At 45.4% G+C, this 17,847-nt stretch overlaps 1 protein-coding gene across 1 annotated transcript in view; it reads left to right on the forward strand.

Moving 5' to 3' along the window:
- MAP4K1 (mitogen-activated protein kinase kinase kinase kinase 1) overlaps positions 1-17,847 on the forward strand; it is a 135,672-nt gene that overhangs the window by 80,967 nt on the left and 36,858 nt on the right. Inside the window, exons 6-14 of the mRNA XM_088477174.1 lie at positions 167-214; positions 2,791-2,833; positions 3,016-3,088; positions 5,040-5,171; positions 5,986-6,048; positions 7,336-7,417; positions 13,701-13,820; positions 16,128-16,203; positions 16,281-16,342. Of these exons, the coding sequence (XP_088333300.1) occupies positions 167-214; positions 2,791-2,833; positions 3,016-3,088; positions 5,040-5,171; positions 5,986-6,048; positions 7,336-7,417; positions 13,701-13,820; positions 16,128-16,203; positions 16,281-16,342 (699 nt within the window). The remainder of the gene's footprint in view (positions 1-166; positions 215-2,790; positions 2,834-3,015; positions 3,089-5,039; positions 5,172-5,985; positions 6,049-7,335; positions 7,418-13,700; positions 13,821-16,127; positions 16,204-16,280; positions 16,343-17,847) is intronic.

Below are 17,847 nucleotides of genomic sequence, written 5' to 3' on the forward strand. Positions count from 1 at the left end.
GTTATTACTGTATGTAGACATGCGTCTGCACTCTCTGCATATGTCCAGTTGTATATCACAGATATTATACAACTAGTGTGCATACAAGCTACCATACAAACTACTTTCCTATACATACACAGGAAAAGGTATGCACATATGTTAACACTGTCTTTCTATTGCACAGGGCCTGTCTTACCTTCATAACCAGGGGAAGATGCATAGAGACATTAAGGTGGGTGTCTGACCCTCTAGGATGCAGCCTCTTTTCTCCAAACAGCAGTCTTAGCTCTACCTTAAACATTTCCCATTAAAATATACTATTACAAGCTCTACAAACAGGTTAACTGTACTTTTCTGTTGGAACTTTCCTCTACCTACTAGGAGTAAGGTCATTGTAATTTACAGGATGTTTTAATTTTGTCCTGGCCTGTAAAGGGAACCGATAATCCCTAGATTCCCAATATTCCTTTCCAGAAAAATAAGTTTAATTTTGTGCACTATGGGCCTGATTCAGAGCCGGACGCTATTAGCGCTCGCTCGTACAGAAAAAGGGGGTGGCTATTCAAATGAACCGTTCGCTCCTTGCGGTCTGTTGACGCCTCCATGTCTGAACGAGCGAACAAAACATGCGGACGTTTATTTGAAAAATACGCCCCCTGGCCGCTCGCATCATACGTCATCTCCGCTATTTATTAGATTAATCGAGTACATCGAACAGCGTATGAACGGCTCGCTATTCTTGTGGCTGTTTTTTCCTACCACTATATTGCGAGCAGTTCTGACTATAAAGCAACCAAGTGACGTGGGCAATGACGCTGCTGTATTAATTATGCACACCCATAAAACGCCCGCTTTGACCTTTAAGCACGCCTGCGTTCTGATCTCCACTCCCCGTTTTCAAGCACCTTCCCCTGTTACCACCCACATACGCCTCATTCTGTCACTCAAAATAGCAGGCCTTCGCTATATAGCGAACAAACGATTTTCGGCCGCACTGACTGGTTCGCGCATGCGTATTAACAACCGTACGCATGCGCAGATGGGCAAACATCGTTCGGAATGAGCGTACTGACGCTTACGAGCGGCTCTGAATCAGGCCCAATGACTTTACCTGGATGTGTTCCTGCTATTATATCATATTGTCACACCACTAGGTCTGTGCATTGGGACGGATTATACAGGTGCCCTTATATGCTGCAATTTAGATAACAAATTAGGCAGCTAAAGACCTCAGTGGCCATAAATTACTTAAAAAAAGACCATCAGTCTTATGGTGCATACACACGATCAGATTTTTCCTTCAGATATGAACGATAACGATTTAAAAATCGTTCAGTCGTTCATATCTGAAGGAAAATCGTTCATATCTGACATGCCTGAACGATGGACGATCAACGATGCGCGTTCCCGATGGTCAGATAACGATTTCTGATATCTGATGTGTTTGCAGTCAGACTTGGACGATTCCATTCATTTTAATGCAGTCAAAAATCGTTCAATCGTTCAAATCGTTCAAAACTTTGGTAAAATCGTTCAAATCGTTCAAATCGTTTAATCGTTCATCTGACAAATCTGACAAGTCTGACAAATCTGACCGTGTGTACGCTCCATAAGACTGTTGGAAATGATGTGTGCGCAGGTGTTGTTATTTTAGGCACACACCAGTGGATGCCTCAAACTATGAACAGCCCAGTTACTCAACCAGTGGTGTTGGTTTAGTGAAGTATAGTAGGTACAGCCGTACTCACTGTTACATGTATACTGGTAATGGAGTGGAACTGGGTTCTATACAGTTCACCAGCTGGTGAATGTATGCTGTAAACAGATAGCAGTACAGGATGTTGGAACAGCGTTATATGCAGGTATTAACCTGGTCTCCCATAGGAGCTTGGTAGTAGATTTCTGTCTCCCACCATATCACTCTACACAGTAAAAACAAGATGTCCCCTGCACATGCTCAGTAGTGAGCACGGTGGCCATTTTGGGATAGGGCATGAAGCCTCCCTGGAAAACAAGAAGACTGGAGTCTGTGCAGTAGTAGCGCACTCCTCTTTCAACATGTACAACATCTGGTCAGGGTGTAGCAGACGTCATTTTAGACAGTCTGTAAATTTGGTCACACCTGGCCATGCATGTGAGTGAGGGGCCATTGTGTTAGAGGACAGGCCGCTTTGCTGATCTGTCTGTGTATGGCCAGCTGACATTTGGATTCACCTCGGAAAAAGATTATTGATTTATTTCCAGAAATCCATATCCTCATCTGGGATTATTATAGACCTCTCCAAGTAACAAGTGGTCACAAGCTATTCAGTCCACCAATTCATCTTTTCTCTTAGAAAATTGGAAATGTTGGAACTCCTCAATTAAATGTGTGACCAACTCCCTTACTCTAATAAACCTGATTTACAAAGAACATTAGGTGTTCCTCTGTAGGCTAGTAGTGTTTGTAAGTGGAACAATCCCATGAGGCAAATATAGCGAGAGTAAGCTGAGGCTTTCTGTTACCTCACTGATCCTAGTGAACTAGAAAGTTTGGTTCTACCCACAAAATGTTTTTTTTAGAGAACTGTCTTTACAGTGGGTAAACCTAAAATAATAATAAAAAAAGACATAAAACAGAGTTATGCTTTCTTTTTCTCCCATTGATTGATGGAAAAAAAATGTACCGAAGTATTAATATAGACTTTGCCATCAATGAAGGCCGAAAATCCCTTACTTGCCATTAGCTGTGCTGGGCCCGCAGTTATAACCTATTATACTCTATGTATCACCTTGAATATAAAGTAATTTCCTTATTCTCAATTCTAGGGAGCAAACATCCTTCTAAATGACAATGGGGACGTTAAAGTAGGTGAGTGTTCATATTTGTGTGGAGAAAAAGTGTCTAATTCCTGGTCTCCTTCTCTGCTGAATGTGTGTAATCATTATGTATGAGGAGGGAGATTGGTTGGGGGTGATACTGTCTAATACCCTGGTCTAATACTCTGGTCTAATACCCTGGTCTAATACTCTGGTCTAATGTTATTTATGCAGCTGACTTTGGAATTTCTGCACAATTCACTGCAACTTTTGCCAGGAGGAATTCCTTCATCGGGACCCCTTATTGGTAATGTATACTGGAACAAATAAAGAGATACAAGACCTGGCCATTGCTTTGAAATTCCCACACTGGGTTCTCTCATGTAGAAGATCCCATGGTCCAACCTCACCATCCGTGCACATGGCGGCCTATGTCTAGGAGCTTACCCTGAATTTGAATCCGTACTAAGGAAAAGATGTACTAAGCATTGGCGAAAGATAAAGTGGATGGAGATAATGTAATATTCAATCAGCTCCTCACTGTCATTTTTCAAACACAGGGCCTGATTCAGAGCCGCTCGTAAGCGGCCGCTCGTTCGCTCCGAGCGATGTTCGCACATCTGCGCATGCGTATGGGTCATAATGCGCATGCGCGAACCAGTCATTGCAGTCGGAAATCGTGCGCTCGCAAAACAGCGAGGGCCTGCTAATTTGAGTGACAGAATGAGGCGTTTGTGGGTGGTAACAGGGGAAGGTGCTTGAAAACGGGGAATGGAGATCCGAACGCAGGCGTGCCAAACGGTCCAAACGGGCGTTTAATGGGTGTGCATAATTAACAAAGCAGTGTCATCGACCACGTCACTTGGTTGTCTTTTAGCCTGAACTGCACGCAGTGATTGCGGGAAGTAAAACCTACCACAAGCACTGCGAGCAGTTCAGACGCCTTTCGATGTACTCGATTAATCTAATAAATAGCGGAGATGACGTATGATGTGAACGGCAAAGGGGCGTCTTTACAAAATAGCGAGCGCATGTTTCGGACGCTCGCTCAGACATAGAGGCGTCCACAGACTGCAAAGAGCGAGCGCTCAATTTAAATATCCGGCCCCTTTTTCTGAACGAGCGTCCGCAAATAGCGTCCGGCTCTGAATCAGGCCCACAGTCTGTAAAGTGACAGTTAGGAGCTGATAGGTTGGTATTTTATCTCTCTCCATTTTATCTCTCTCCAAGCTGCTAATTGATCCCCCGGGGGTTATTCAATTTGTCCCCGATAGCCCGCACTATCTGGGATTTTTTTTCACCTGCCCGGAGGCAGGCGAATCAAAATCCCTGATAAGTGTAATTTTCTTCACAGCCACGATCGTGAAAACACATGGATCCGGGAACTTATCCAGGATCCTGTGTTATCTCCTGATTTGTTTGTGGGCAGTAAAAATGGGAGGGTAATTGAAATCGACGGAAAAAAAATGCGGTTAAGTCCCACTTTTACCACACGAAAAATTATTGTGTGTAATTGAATTCCCCCCTAAGTCCATAGAACAAGGCAGCTGAGCCTGCACTCTTTATAAATAAATCTAACACTACACAGATCAGGTAGAGAGCACCTGTCCACACGATTCATATTTCTGATTCCTGTTAAGGGATGTAGTTTACAGACCGGCGGACTACATGCCGCCGGTCTATATCCCGACAGCAGAATCCTGACAAGGGACTTAAGATAGGTGTCGAAATACCAACGCCTATCTTAATCCCGACGCCGGAATGCTGAAGGACACCAGACCGATCAATGTAAGTCTGGCCGTCCTTACACTTAGCTGCGGGGGGGTTAGGTTTAGGCACACCCGAGGGTACTTAGGGTTAGGCACCCCCCAGGAAGGGTTAGGCTAGGGGAAGGGGGTTTAGGGTTTGGCGCCTCTGGGGGGAGGTTAGGGTTAGGTTTAGGCACCCCTGGGCGGAACTTAGGGTTTAATATGATATGGAGGTCATGTATTTCCCAGAGATGCTTTATTTATTTATTTGTATTTCTTCTGTTCTTTCCTCTTATTCTGTATTTTCAGCAGGGGACTATTTATCAATTGTAGTTAGTCCATAATCCTTCAAAAGCAGAACACTCCCTAGATCTGTCCTTGCTATTCAGTCAAACCCATTATTAGGTACAGAGTTTACAAAGTACTGTGTTGTAAACAAGGTTAAAAAGTTTGAGGTGAAGTGGAAAATGTCTTGGCTGCAGAGCTTACAGTAAGTGTGTTTTCACGCAGGATGGCTCCAGAAGTGGCTGCAGTGGAGCTCAAGGGGGGGTACACGGAACTGTGTGACGTCTGGTCTCTTGGAATCACGGCCATTGAACTAATTGAGCTACAGCCGCCTATGTTTCATGTGCACCCATTGAGGTAAGTGATACTGTTTGATAATGGTAAATGATGATAAAAAAATGAATAAATAAATAATATCTATATCTCCCTGTGACTGATCCATTACCTCTCAAGATGTGATGATGCCCATAAATATACATACACCCTGTGCTGGATAAATAGATCTAGGTCGATACATCCTAAATGAGTAATTTTACTCCAAGCGCATTAACTGTCCAACACCCTAATCTGGACAGGAGGGACACCAGCTAAACTTCAACACGCCTTCCAACACTCCCCATTGGAAATATGGGACAAAATAGACCACAACCCATCCACTGAACCTGTGCCTATTATGAGGCCAATGTCTGGCTTCACTTATACTGCACCAGACCTGCGTGTGCTCAGAAGAACAGCACAGAGGCACCTTATGGGCACGGGCCTGTCTGTACGGTGTGAATACATAGCTGGCACAACAGCACTTGTACTGTGATTTGTCAAATAGGCCACTTACAGAGCCTGATGCTGTACAATGCACTATTTGTATTTCAGCAGGTAGTGTGTTGTACTGTACATACCATATACTGTAAAACAGCAGATGGAACCTCTTTATATTCCTCTATTCCAACGTATATTGGATGTGCAAAACACCAAAACTCATTAGACAAGACCAAGATGTGAGTGTTTATAAAATGGTTCCTGATACCAATAGGTGAGATTATGGATCAGTGCATAACTTGTCTGTTTTATTGATTTGATGAGTATTGTGCTGATACAGTGTTAACATTCCTAATTATTCAGGTTTCCTCCTGTTTTCCTTGATTTTCATGGTTATCTTGTTGTATCTGTCAAGGGTTCTCTTTCTGATGTCTAAAAGTGGTTACCAGCCCCCCAAACTGAAGGACAAGGCAAAATGGTGAGTAGCGTTGCAATGGGAGGCCTATACCACTTACCAGGCAAAAACCACTCACAAATTGCCGGCTTTTATTCTGATTTCATTAGGTTAAGGACATCTATTTGAAACATATTCATCACGATTTTATCCATATATATATTTTTTAAAACATATAACATATAACATTAACATTGATTTTATCATATCGGTCATCGATATATGGGACTATGGGCCTGATTCAGAGCCACTCACGAGCGGCTGTCCGCTCGCAAGTGGGTCGATGGTGTGCACTGCGCATGCGCATGATGGAGGGAGCTCCGTCGTGCGCATGCGCGAGACGCGACGAGCGAAGGACTTTCCTTCGCTCGTAGTGTCTGATCAAAGGGGGCGTGCTGTCGATGTTGATTGACATCACGCCCCCTTTGGTGGGCGTACCGGGGGCGTGCCTGCCAGACGTAGGCGTTCCCGAGGGAACGCCTACCGTCAGAAGCCGGCCCCATTGACATCACTAGTGATGTCAGTGGGAGTGATTTTGGCTCTGATAGAGCCAAAATCACTCCTGGCCTTGCGGTTGAGAAACTCAACAGCAGGCTTCTGCTCGAACTGGCGATGGTCGCGATGGACAAGACCATCATGACCATCATCCTGCACGCTCGTATAGGCTGTGGGTGGTGACCCACAGCTATACGAGCGTCCAGGAGGACAGCTCCATAATTATGGAGGTGGGCCCTGATTCAGAGCGAGCGCTCTGGTCAGAGCGTCCGGCTCTGAATCAGGGCCTATGGATGATTGGAACCTTCTCTGAGCAGCCGCCAGGTATACACTGGGGGGCAGGAAGGTGTCCATTTACATGTCCCCAGACGGGGCTTCTCTTTGCAGTCGCCTGGTGTTGGGGTATCAGCAGTGATCAGCAGCATAGCAAACACTGGGGGAGGGTGCAAAGATGCAGAGGGACCAAGAGGTCCCTCTGCCATTGGCTGCTGCAAGTGTTTAACAATAGTCAAAAAAGTAAGCATGTGTCGGAGTCGATCTAGAGTCTTTACCTAGTACATACTCCAAAAATGCTAATTTCATTGAATTTCAAAAAGGTTGAAACTACCTGAGCTAAGTGTGTGCCTGAGTTAGAGTTGAATGTGAAATTGGGTCTTATGCAGAGGTGTACTGAACACTCCTTACCCACCTCTCACAATGCAAGAGGCCGTACGGCAAGATATCCGCAAATTATAATACTATGCGCGTGCACATTGCTACACATTTTACACATGTCCCACATTCACATAGGCTAATCAGGCTTGTATCCAACTCTAGGTCTGCTGCATTCCACAACTTTATCAAGGTGGCATTAACCAAAAACCCAAAGAAGAGACCAAGTGCCTCCAAACTGCTGATGGTGAGTCCTGGCTGGAGTTATATTTTCTTAAACACTGTAAAAAGCTACTCCTATTTTCCTAATGTCTCTACCTCCTGCCAACACTGGATTTGTCTCCCAAGTCATCTGTCACCTAACTCACTTCCTAATATCACCTCTTTGTGATCTGTCTCTTATCACTACTTCCTACTGGCTCCTCAGTGTTACTTCTCTGTCTACCTCTTAGCACAACCTCCATGTAATGTGCTCCCTGACGTTCTACTTCCTACTATCAGCTCTGTGTAGCAGCCGCGTAACTAGGGTATTTGGAGCCCAAGGCATAATAAAAAATGGAGCCCCCCAATGTGAGCGCAACAAAAAATGGGCGTGGTTAGATGCCACAATGGGCGTGGCCTCTGAAAAATGGTGCCTGTCAACATGACACACACCCCTTTCTCATCACTCTGGGAATATTCCTGTCCATTACATATGCACCTTAATGTTCCAAGTAGTAGTGCCCCTTATGCAGTATCCCCAGTAGCAGTGCCTCATGTAGTAGTGCCCTTTATACAGTGCCCCCAATAGTACACCCTTATACTGGGCCCCCGGCCAGTAGTGGTCCCCCTTATACAGTTCCCCCGGCCAGTAGTGGTCCCCCTTATACAGTGCCCCCGGCCAGTAGTGGTCCCCCCATGCAGTGCCCCCGGCCAGTAGTGGTCCCCCCTATGTTGTGACAGACACAGACAGACAGAAAACACTGGCACTCACTTACCTGAATCCCCGTGCCTGGCGCTGTCTGCTCCTCTGTCCTCCCGCTCGGTCCCGCTAAGTACTATAGGAGAGAAGTCATGATGTCTCTCCCATCGCCCACTACCGGAGCCAGAAGGCGGAGATCAGCTCTGGCAGTGGGCGCAGCAGCCAATGAGAGTCTGTCTGACTCTCATTGGCTGCTAAAACACACACCGCCCCTGGAACTGTGTAGTGTGGACCGCACTCACTGTGGTCTGCACTACACTGAGTGACTAGGGTGGGCCTGTACCGTGTCCGGCGGCGCACCCCCGAGCCACCGGTCCCGCGGCGCCCAGGGCATGAGCCCCGGGCGGGCGTTCCCTAATTACGTCACTGCTGTGTAGTGTGCCCCTTTGCCTCACCATGGGTCCTATTTACAATACTTATTTATTATTCCTGCTAGTTTGCTTCGATTGCTATTATTTATTTTTGCCACATATTGCTGCAATAAGAAATTATTTTTTGGGTGAATTTAAGAAGAGTCTCTTGCTAGCCAGGGCGTGAGATCCAATAGGAATAGGAACCTAGGAAAAGTAATAGGTTACATTACCACTTTGGTGACCTGTCCCTTATCTCTCTCTATGTGTTACCTCTATGTGACCTGTCCCCTATCTCTCTCTATGAGTTACCTCTATGTGACCTGTCCCCTGTCTCTCTCTATGTGTTACCTCTATGTGACCTGTCCCCTATCTCTCTCTATGTGTTACCTCTATGTGACCTGTCCCCTATCTCTCTCTATGTGTTACCTCTATGTGATCTGTCCCCTGTCTCTCTCTATGTGTTACCTCTATGTGACCTGTCCCCTGTCTCTCTCTGAGTTACCTCTATGTGACCTGTCCCCTATCTCTCTCTATGTCCTACCTCTATGTGACCTGTCCCCTATATCTATGTCCTACCTCTATGTGACCGGTCCCCTGTCTCCCTCTATGTGTTACCTCTATGCCACCTGTCCCCCTATCTATCTCTATGTGTTACCTCTATGTGACCTGTCCCCTATCTCTATGTCCTACCTGTATGTGACCTGTCCCCTCTCTCTCTATGTGTTACCTCGATGTGACCTGTCCCCTATCTCTCTCTATGAGTTACGTCTATGTGACCTGTCCCCTGTCTCTGAGTTACCTCTATGTGACCTGGCCCCCTATCTCTCTCTATGACCTACCTCTATGTGACCTATCCCCTATCTCTCTCTATGTGTTACCTCTGTGACCTTTCCCCTATCTCTATGAGTTACCTCTATGTGACCTTTCCCCTATCTCTCTCTATGTGTTACCTCTATGTGACCTGTGACCTATCTCTCTCTATGAGTTACCTCTATGTGACCTGTCCCCTGTCTCTCTCTATGTGTTACCTCTATGTGACCTGTCCCCTATCTCTCTCTATGTCCTACCTCTATGTGACCTGTCCCCTATCTCTCTCTATGAGTTACCTCTATGTGACCTGTCCCCTGTCTCTCTCTATGTGTTACCTCTATGTGACCTGTCCCCTATGTCTCTCTATGTCCTACCTCTATGTGACCTGTCCCCTATATCTATGTCCTACCTCTATGTGACCGGTCCCCTGTCTCCCTCTATGTGTTACCTCTATGCCACCTGTCCCCCTATCTATCTCTATGTGTTACCTCTATGTGACCTGTCCCCTATCTCTATGTCCTACCTCTATGTGACCTGTCCCCTGCCTCTCTCTGAGTTACCTCTATGTGACCTGTCCCCCTATCTCTCTCTATGACCTACCTCTATGTGACCTATCCCCTATCTCTCTCTATGTGTTACCTCTGTGACCTGTCCCCTATCTCTATGTCCTACCTCTATGTGACCTGTCCCCTATCTCTATGTCCTACCTCTGTGACCTGTCCCCTATCTCTCTCTATGTGTTACCTCCATGTGACCTGTCCCCTATCTCTATGTCCTACCTCTATGTGACCTGTCCCCTATCTCTATGTGTTACCTCTATGTGACCTGTCCCCTGTCTCTCTCTATGTGTTACCTCTATGTGACCTGTCCCCTATCTCTCTCTATGTGTTACCTCTATGTGACCTGTCCCCTGTCTCTATGTGTTACCTCTATGTGACCTGTCCCCTATCTCTATGTGTTACCTCTATGTGACCTGTCCCCTGTCTCTATGTGTTACCTCTATGTGACCTGTCCCCTGTCTCTATGTGTTACCTCTATGTCACCTGTCCCCTATCTCTATGTCCTACCTCTGTGACCTGTCCCCTATCTCTCTCTATGTCCTACCTCTGTGACCTGTCCCCTATCTCTCTCTATGTCCTACCTCTATGTGACCTGTCCCCTATCTCTCTCTATGTGTTACCTCTATGTGACCTGTCCCCTATCTCTATGTCCTACCTCCATGTGACCTGTCCCCTATCTCTATGTCCTACCTCTATGTGACCTGTCCCCTATCTCTATGTGTTACCTCTATGTGACATATCCCCTGTCTCTCTCTATGTGTTACCTCTATGTGACCTGTCCCCTATCTCTCTCTATGTGTTACCTCTATGTGACCTGTCCCCTATCTCTCTCTATGTGTTACCTCTATGTGACCTGTCCCCTATCTCTCTCTATGTGTTACCTCTATGTGACCTGTCCCCTGTCTCTCTCTATGTGTTACCTCTATGTGACCTGTCCCCTATCTCTATGAGTTACCTCTATGTGACCTGTCCCCTGTCTCTCTCTATGTGTTACCTCTATGTGACCTGTCCCCTATCTCTCTCTATGTCCTACCTCTATGTGACCTGTCCCCTATATCTATGTCCTACCTCTATGTGACCTGTCCCCTGTCTCTCTCTATGTGTTACCTCTATGTCACCTGTCCCCTATCTCTCTCTATGTGTTACCTCTATGTCACCTGTCCCCTATCTCTATGTCCTACCTCTATGTGACCTGTCCCCTGTCTCTCTCTGAGTTACCTCTATGTGACCTGTCCCCCTATCTCTCTCTATGTCCTAGCAGTATGTGACCTGTCACCTGTCTCTCTATGTGTTACCTCTATGTCACCTGTCCCCTATCTCTATGTCCTACCTCTATGTGACATGTCCCCTATCTCTCTCTATGTCCTACCTCTATGTGACCTGTCCCCTATCTCTATGTCCTACCTCTGTGACCTGTCCCCTATCTCTCTCTATGTGTTACCTCCATGTGACCTGTCCCTTATCTCTATGTCCTACCTCTATGTGACCTGTCCCCTATCTCTCTCTATGAGTTACCTCTATGTGACCTTTCCCCTGTCTCTCTCTATGTGTTACCTCTATGTGACCTGTCCCCTGTCTCTCTCTATGTGTTACCTCTATGTGACCTATCCCCTATCTCTCTATGTGTTACCTCTAAGTGACCTGTCCCCTATCTCTATGTGTTACCTCTATGTGACCTGTCCCCTGTCTCTATGTGTTACCTCTATGTGACCTGTCCCCTGTCTCTATGTGTTACCTCTATGTCACCTGTCCCCTATCTCTATGTCCTACCTCTGTGACCTGTCCCCTATCTCTCTCTATGTCCTACCTCTATGTGACCTGTCCCCTATCTCTACGTCCTACCTCTATGTGACCTGTCCCCTATCTCTCTCTATGTGTTACCTCTATGTGACCTGTCCCCTATCTCTATGTCCTACCTCCATGTGACCTGTCCCCTATCTCTATGTCCTACCTCTATGTGACCTGTCCCCTATCTCTATGTGTTACCTCTATGTGACATATCCCCTGTCTCTCTCTATGTGTTACCTCTATGTGACCTGTCCCCTATCTCTCTCTATGTGTTACCTCTATGTGACCTGTCCCCTATCTCTCTCTATGTGTTACCTCTATGTGACCTGTCCCCTATCTCTCTCTATGTGTTACCTCTATGTGACCTGTCCCCTGTCTCTCTCTATGTGTTACCTCTATGTGACCTGTCCCCTATCTCTATGAGTTACCTCTATGTGACCTGTCCCCTGTCTCTCTCTATGTGTTACCTCTATGTGACCTGTCCCCTATCTCTCTCTATGTCCTACCTCTATGTGACCTGTCCCCTATATCTATGTCCTACCTCTATGTGACCTGTCCCCTGTCTCTCTCTATGTGTTACCTCTATGTCACCTGTCCCCTATCTCTCTCTATGTGTTACCTCTATGTCACCTGTCCCCTATCTCTATGTCCTACCTCTATGTGACCTGTCCCCTGTCTCTCTCTGAGTTACCTCTATGTGACCTGTCCCCCTATCTCTCTCTATGTCCTAGCAGTATGTGACCTGTCACCTGTCTCTCTATGTGTTACCTCTATGTCACCTGTCCCCTATCTCTATGTCCTACCTCTATGTGACATGTCCCCTATCTCTCTCTATGTCCTACCTCTATGTGACCTGTCCCCTATCTCTATGTCCTACCTCTGTGACCTGTCCCCTATCTCTCTCTATGTGTTACCTCCATGTGACCTGTCCCTTATCTCTATGTCCTACCTCTATGTGACCTGTCCCCTATCTCTCTCTATGAGTTACCTCTATGTGACCTGTCCTCTGTCTCTCTCTATGTGTTACCTCTATGTGACCTGTCCCCTATCTCTATGACCTACCTCTATGTGACCTATCCCCTATCTCTCTCTATGTGTTACCTCTATGTGACCTTTCCCCTATCTCTATGAGTTACCTCTATGTGACCTTTCCCCTGTCTTTCTCTATGTGTTACCTCTATGTGACCTGTCCCCTGTCTCTCTCTATGTGTTACCTCTATGTGACCTATCCCCTATCTCTCTATGTGTTACCTCTAAGTGACCTGTCCCCTATCTCTATGTCATACCTCTATGTGACCTGTCCCCTATCTCTCTCTATGTGTTACCTCTATGTGACCTGTCCCCTATCTCTATGACCTACCTCTATGTGACCTATCCCCTATCTCTATGTGTTACCTCTATGTGACCTGTCCCCTGTCTCTCTCTATGTGTTACCTCTTTGTGACCTGTCCCCTGTCTCTGTCTATGTATTACTTCTATGTGACATATCCCCTATCTCTCTCTATGTGTTACCTCTATGTGACCTGTCCCCTGTCTCTCTCTATGTGTTACCTCTATGTGACCTGTCCCCTGTCTCTCTCTATGTGTTACCTCTATGTGACCTGTCCCCTGTCTCTCTCTATGTGTTACCTCTATGTGACCTGTCCCCTATCTCTATGACCTACCTCTATGTGACCTGTCCCCTATCTCTCTCTATGAGTTCCTCTATGTGACCTGTCCCCTATCTCTCTCTATGAGTTACCTCTATGTGAACTGTCCCCTGTCTCTCTCTATGTGTTACCTCTATGTGACCTGTCCCCTATCTCTCTCTATGAGTTACCTCTATGTGACCTGTCCCCTGTCTCTCTCTATGAGTTACCTCTATGTGACCTGTCCCCTATCTCTATGACCTACGTCTATGTGAGCTATCCCATGTCTCTCCCTCCTCTGTGATTTGCCCCCTATCTCATTCTCCATCCTCCTGACACCTGTATAGTATCTGTATGCTATCAATCTGTTTTTCTGTTTGTCACTGGCACTTCTGTGACCTGTCTCCTATCTCTCTCTACTTATTTGCAGCACCAATTTATTGCTCAGACTGGACTTGACCCGTCCTTCACTCAAGAGTTACTAGAAAAGCTGAGAAACCCTGACAAGCATGATGAAACCCCAAACACTGAAGAAGATGATGACCTGGAGGTGGGGGTATGATAATAATGGGGGGAAAAAACTGTAACCAGATTTCCTAACTGAACTAAATTTGTGTTTAGTCTCTGTATATATTAATAGCCCCACTACACCACATGTCATTAATAGCCCCCTCCAAGGTCTACTCAAGACAATATATCACATTCAATTCCACTGCTATCTTTGATAGTCACTTTGGCAAAAAAGGTCTTTCTTTATAAATGGATCACAAAATCTATCCCATCCGTAAGAGAACTATATGTACATAGATAGGAAAAATGCTCTGTTTGATATTGAAAATGGAGTCAAGCATTTTTATAATAAATGGGAACCCTACTTTCCAGCCATTTTGATGGACTCAGGGTCTCATTCAGACCCGCTCGCAAGCGCCTATGCGCTCGCAAGCAGGTCGATGTTGAGGCCCTGCGCACGCGCAGCAGCCACACTGTGCGTGCGCAAGCCCCGGAGCGAGAGAGAGATGGTGATCGACAGCTCGCCCCGTTTTGTAGGCAGGGTGGCCACACAAACGGAGGCGTTCCCGACGGAACGCCTGCGTTTGGGGGCGGCCCCACTGACGTCACTCATGATGTCAGTGGTGAGCTTCCAGCTCTAATAGAGCTGAAAGCTCACTGGGGCCTGTGGTAGATGAGACCCTACCACAAGGGTCTCGTCACAAGCCCCGCAGGAGGCTGGCTCTGTAGATAGAAGCGGCCGCCCTCATTCAGAGCGAGCGCTTGCATTTTGCGAGCGGCTCTGAATGAGGTCCTCAGTACGAAAAATGTGTAGTGTTTGAATTGACCAATTGGTATCTCCTTAGACAACTATAGTGAGTGATGACAGAGAATAATGACTTTCCCTTTAGATGTGATTTTGATTGATAATTTGTGGCTCATCGAACATTCTATACTCCCCCTCCCCCTGTCTATTTTATGCTTTTAATATAGTGTTATTTTGTTTTATCTTTTGCTGATAGCTAAAACAAAACACAGAAAATTGTGTCTGTAATGTACCCGTATATGCTGTATCTCTTTTTTAAGTATACTATGTATTTATTTGAGACACTAATAAAATGTGTTAAAAAAAAAATAGCCCCCGCCAAACTCCATATTTAATAAAGAGACCTCACATAACATTGATACCCCTCGCTAGCCCCACATAACATTAATATCCCACTCCCACATAACATAACTTCATTAATATACCTCATCAGACACCACATAACATAAATAGGCTGCTAGCAGTCACAAGGAAGGGGCTGGCTGGTCCCTGTATGGCAATGCCAGCCCTGATAATCCCACACCGCTTTATACATTTTGAAGCTGTCCGCCTACATGGGCCACCACCCAGTGTATTACTGTGCACAACTCTTCTCACCCTCAGGATCTCTGCTGATTGATGTGCACTTACTGTAGCTCTGCAGAGAAGTGGGAAAATATGAAGCACTCATTTATTATTTCTCATGGTGGCATTCACAGATTATTTCTTATGGGTCAATATTTCTTATAATAGGTTAAATATTTATTAAATTACAACTGGGTTATCACACTTGTGGCACTCATGAGCTGTCCGTGCTTGCTGGCACTTGTAGTGTTACAAGAACTTGAACTATATTTTTGGCAGTTTTACCCCGGAACCCAATGCCCAGTGTACCAATGCTACCTACAGTATCACTGGAACACTGCGTGGGTCTGATGGTTAATTCAGGCCCCCACTAGAGGACAGGGCCAGGTGCTGAACAGATGTGATAAGGGGAAGTGGGCGTCCTTATGTCAGGCTGCGATCGCAGTGCAAATGCAATTATTTACATATCACCGCTGATATTAGCAACTGCGCTGCGTGCGTTTAAGCAGAATAGCGATCCTTGCTGAGTCAGGCCCTGTGTTTTATATGTAAAGGAAGGTATTTCTTTTTATTTATCTTCGATGTTTTCAGTCACCTCTCCTGTCACAGGCACAGTTTGGCTTTGACCATGTAGCGGTGGTTTGCAATCCAATTTGTCAACCACCTCTTGATAAATGAGACTCTTTGCTTTCCAACAAGGACTCCAAACCACAAATGCGGATTGAGATCTTCCATGTCTGACACATGGAAATTGATGTGTGGTTTTGATTTTAGTAAGTTGCATAGTTTCCAAAACACATCAAATCGTAGGAAACCACACTTGTAAAATATGCCCGAAGTGTAGTGATTGTAAGATAAAAATTGCAGATAGAATCTGAGAATGACCATATAATGGGCAGGACTGAAGTTAGTTAACTAAAGAAAATATATTGCTATTTAGATTTCATTAAAAAAAAATTTTACAATTATGTCTGACAGCTCCTGTCCACGTTCTCCCGCATCCTTTCAAAAAAGCGTCAGCCCAAAGTCAGCCGCTCCACATCGGATATCCATTGTAAGTAGTGGTGGTGAGAACTGGGATGAGGAATGTGGCTGGAATATCATGTAACACTTGTCTTCTCTCCTGTTTAGTGAATCCGATCAATTTAAATCGCCCGTCCAAGACGAAAATGGAAGAATTCTGTGTAACAAAGGTAACGACCAACATCATCCCTACTCTGGGTTGGTTTTTTTTTGCCAATAATGTTATCCAAATATAAATACTCTTTTAATTAGCCAATGCCCTGCCCGAAGCTGAGTGGTTAGGCCAATACATCTCCCACGTACACTGGATTCCATAGCTCAGGAACTCTCTGGCTACTTTGGAGCTTACTTGACACTTTGACGGAGATTGCTGCCATAAGCGAATTGGATCTGTGAGCTGTGGTTGCAGCTGTTACTCACCTTCATCTGTCATCTGTATGTTGGTATCCAGTGCTTATTTACCACCACAAGTATTTATCTCTGCTTAACACACACACAATAGCTTATTCCATCAGTGTGACAGATACTCTCACAGGCTCATTTGTCACTATTCCCCATAGCTGAGTACCAGACAGTCATCCTACTGCTCCCAACACAACCTGTTCACGTATACTTTCTATTGTCAGATGATAGATGTGCCCCATAAACTTAAACTATACTTAACTAAAAATAACCACACGAGACCAAAATATGCCGTTCAAAATAAATGATCAGCTGTATTTTGTTACAATGATAAGTATGGTGGCAGAAGAAAGAACGGCAAACAGCCAGCGTCCACTTGTCTTAGGCAAAAGGATGTCACAACTTACAAGGGCCAACTATCCCAATATCAAGGGCAAGTGTGATATTAAAAACTTGCATGGGCCAACTCTCTCTTTCTAAGCAAGTGATGCGATATCCAACACCCATGCCAATGCACCATTCATGCCCGCTCGGTACCACTGACCCCAGTAGGGTGAAATCAGCCTAACCAGTGCATTGAAGGGGTGCGCACCTCTCATACTGCCGCAAGATGGACGCTTCAATATTGCCGGTCTTTCCCTGCTATGAAATAAAGTCAGCAAAAGACACAATAGGGGAGGTAGGGGGGAGATCAAAATTCAGAGGCAGAATTACAAATGCAGATTCCCCACACCCTCTCTCATCACACACCCCTAAAAGACACCCAGCCTATCATTGCTGCTGACCCCAATGTCAAACACACCCCTAACTTTATTAACTCCTCTGTCCCTGCCTAGAAGTTTATGTGCCCTCGGTTCTACCCAAACCTCTGTTATCTTTATACCAGATGTAGGTTTATAGCTGTGTTATTCCAGCGATACAAATCGCTAAATAGATATTTTTTTTTATAAGTAGCATTTTATAGCTAAGTACTAAACACTGTGTTTATAAACTGCCTAATAAGAGCAATGTTTAATACAGACAAATTCTATGTCAATGGTTTGGGTCAGCGATTCTGAAAAACAAACCATGAGTGTAGAGTTTCACTATGTGAGCTAGGAAATGGGTAGCCTGACACACCAGAGCACTTTACATAGACACTTAGGGGTATATTTACTGAAGTGCTAGATGAATGTTAAGTAGAATCTAATTGGTTGCTATAGGTAACAACTCCACTTCGGAAAACCCGCACTTTAGTAAATAAACCCCTTAGGGGTAGAGGTTTCAAGAAGTG

The sequence above is a fragment of the Taudactylus pleione genome, unplaced genomic scaffold (genome assembly GCF_031769625.1).
Source record: "Taudactylus pleione unplaced genomic scaffold, aTauple2 ptg000199l, whole genome shotgun sequence".
NCBI lineage: Eukaryota > Metazoa > Chordata > Amphibia > Anura > Myobatrachidae > Taudactylus > Taudactylus pleione.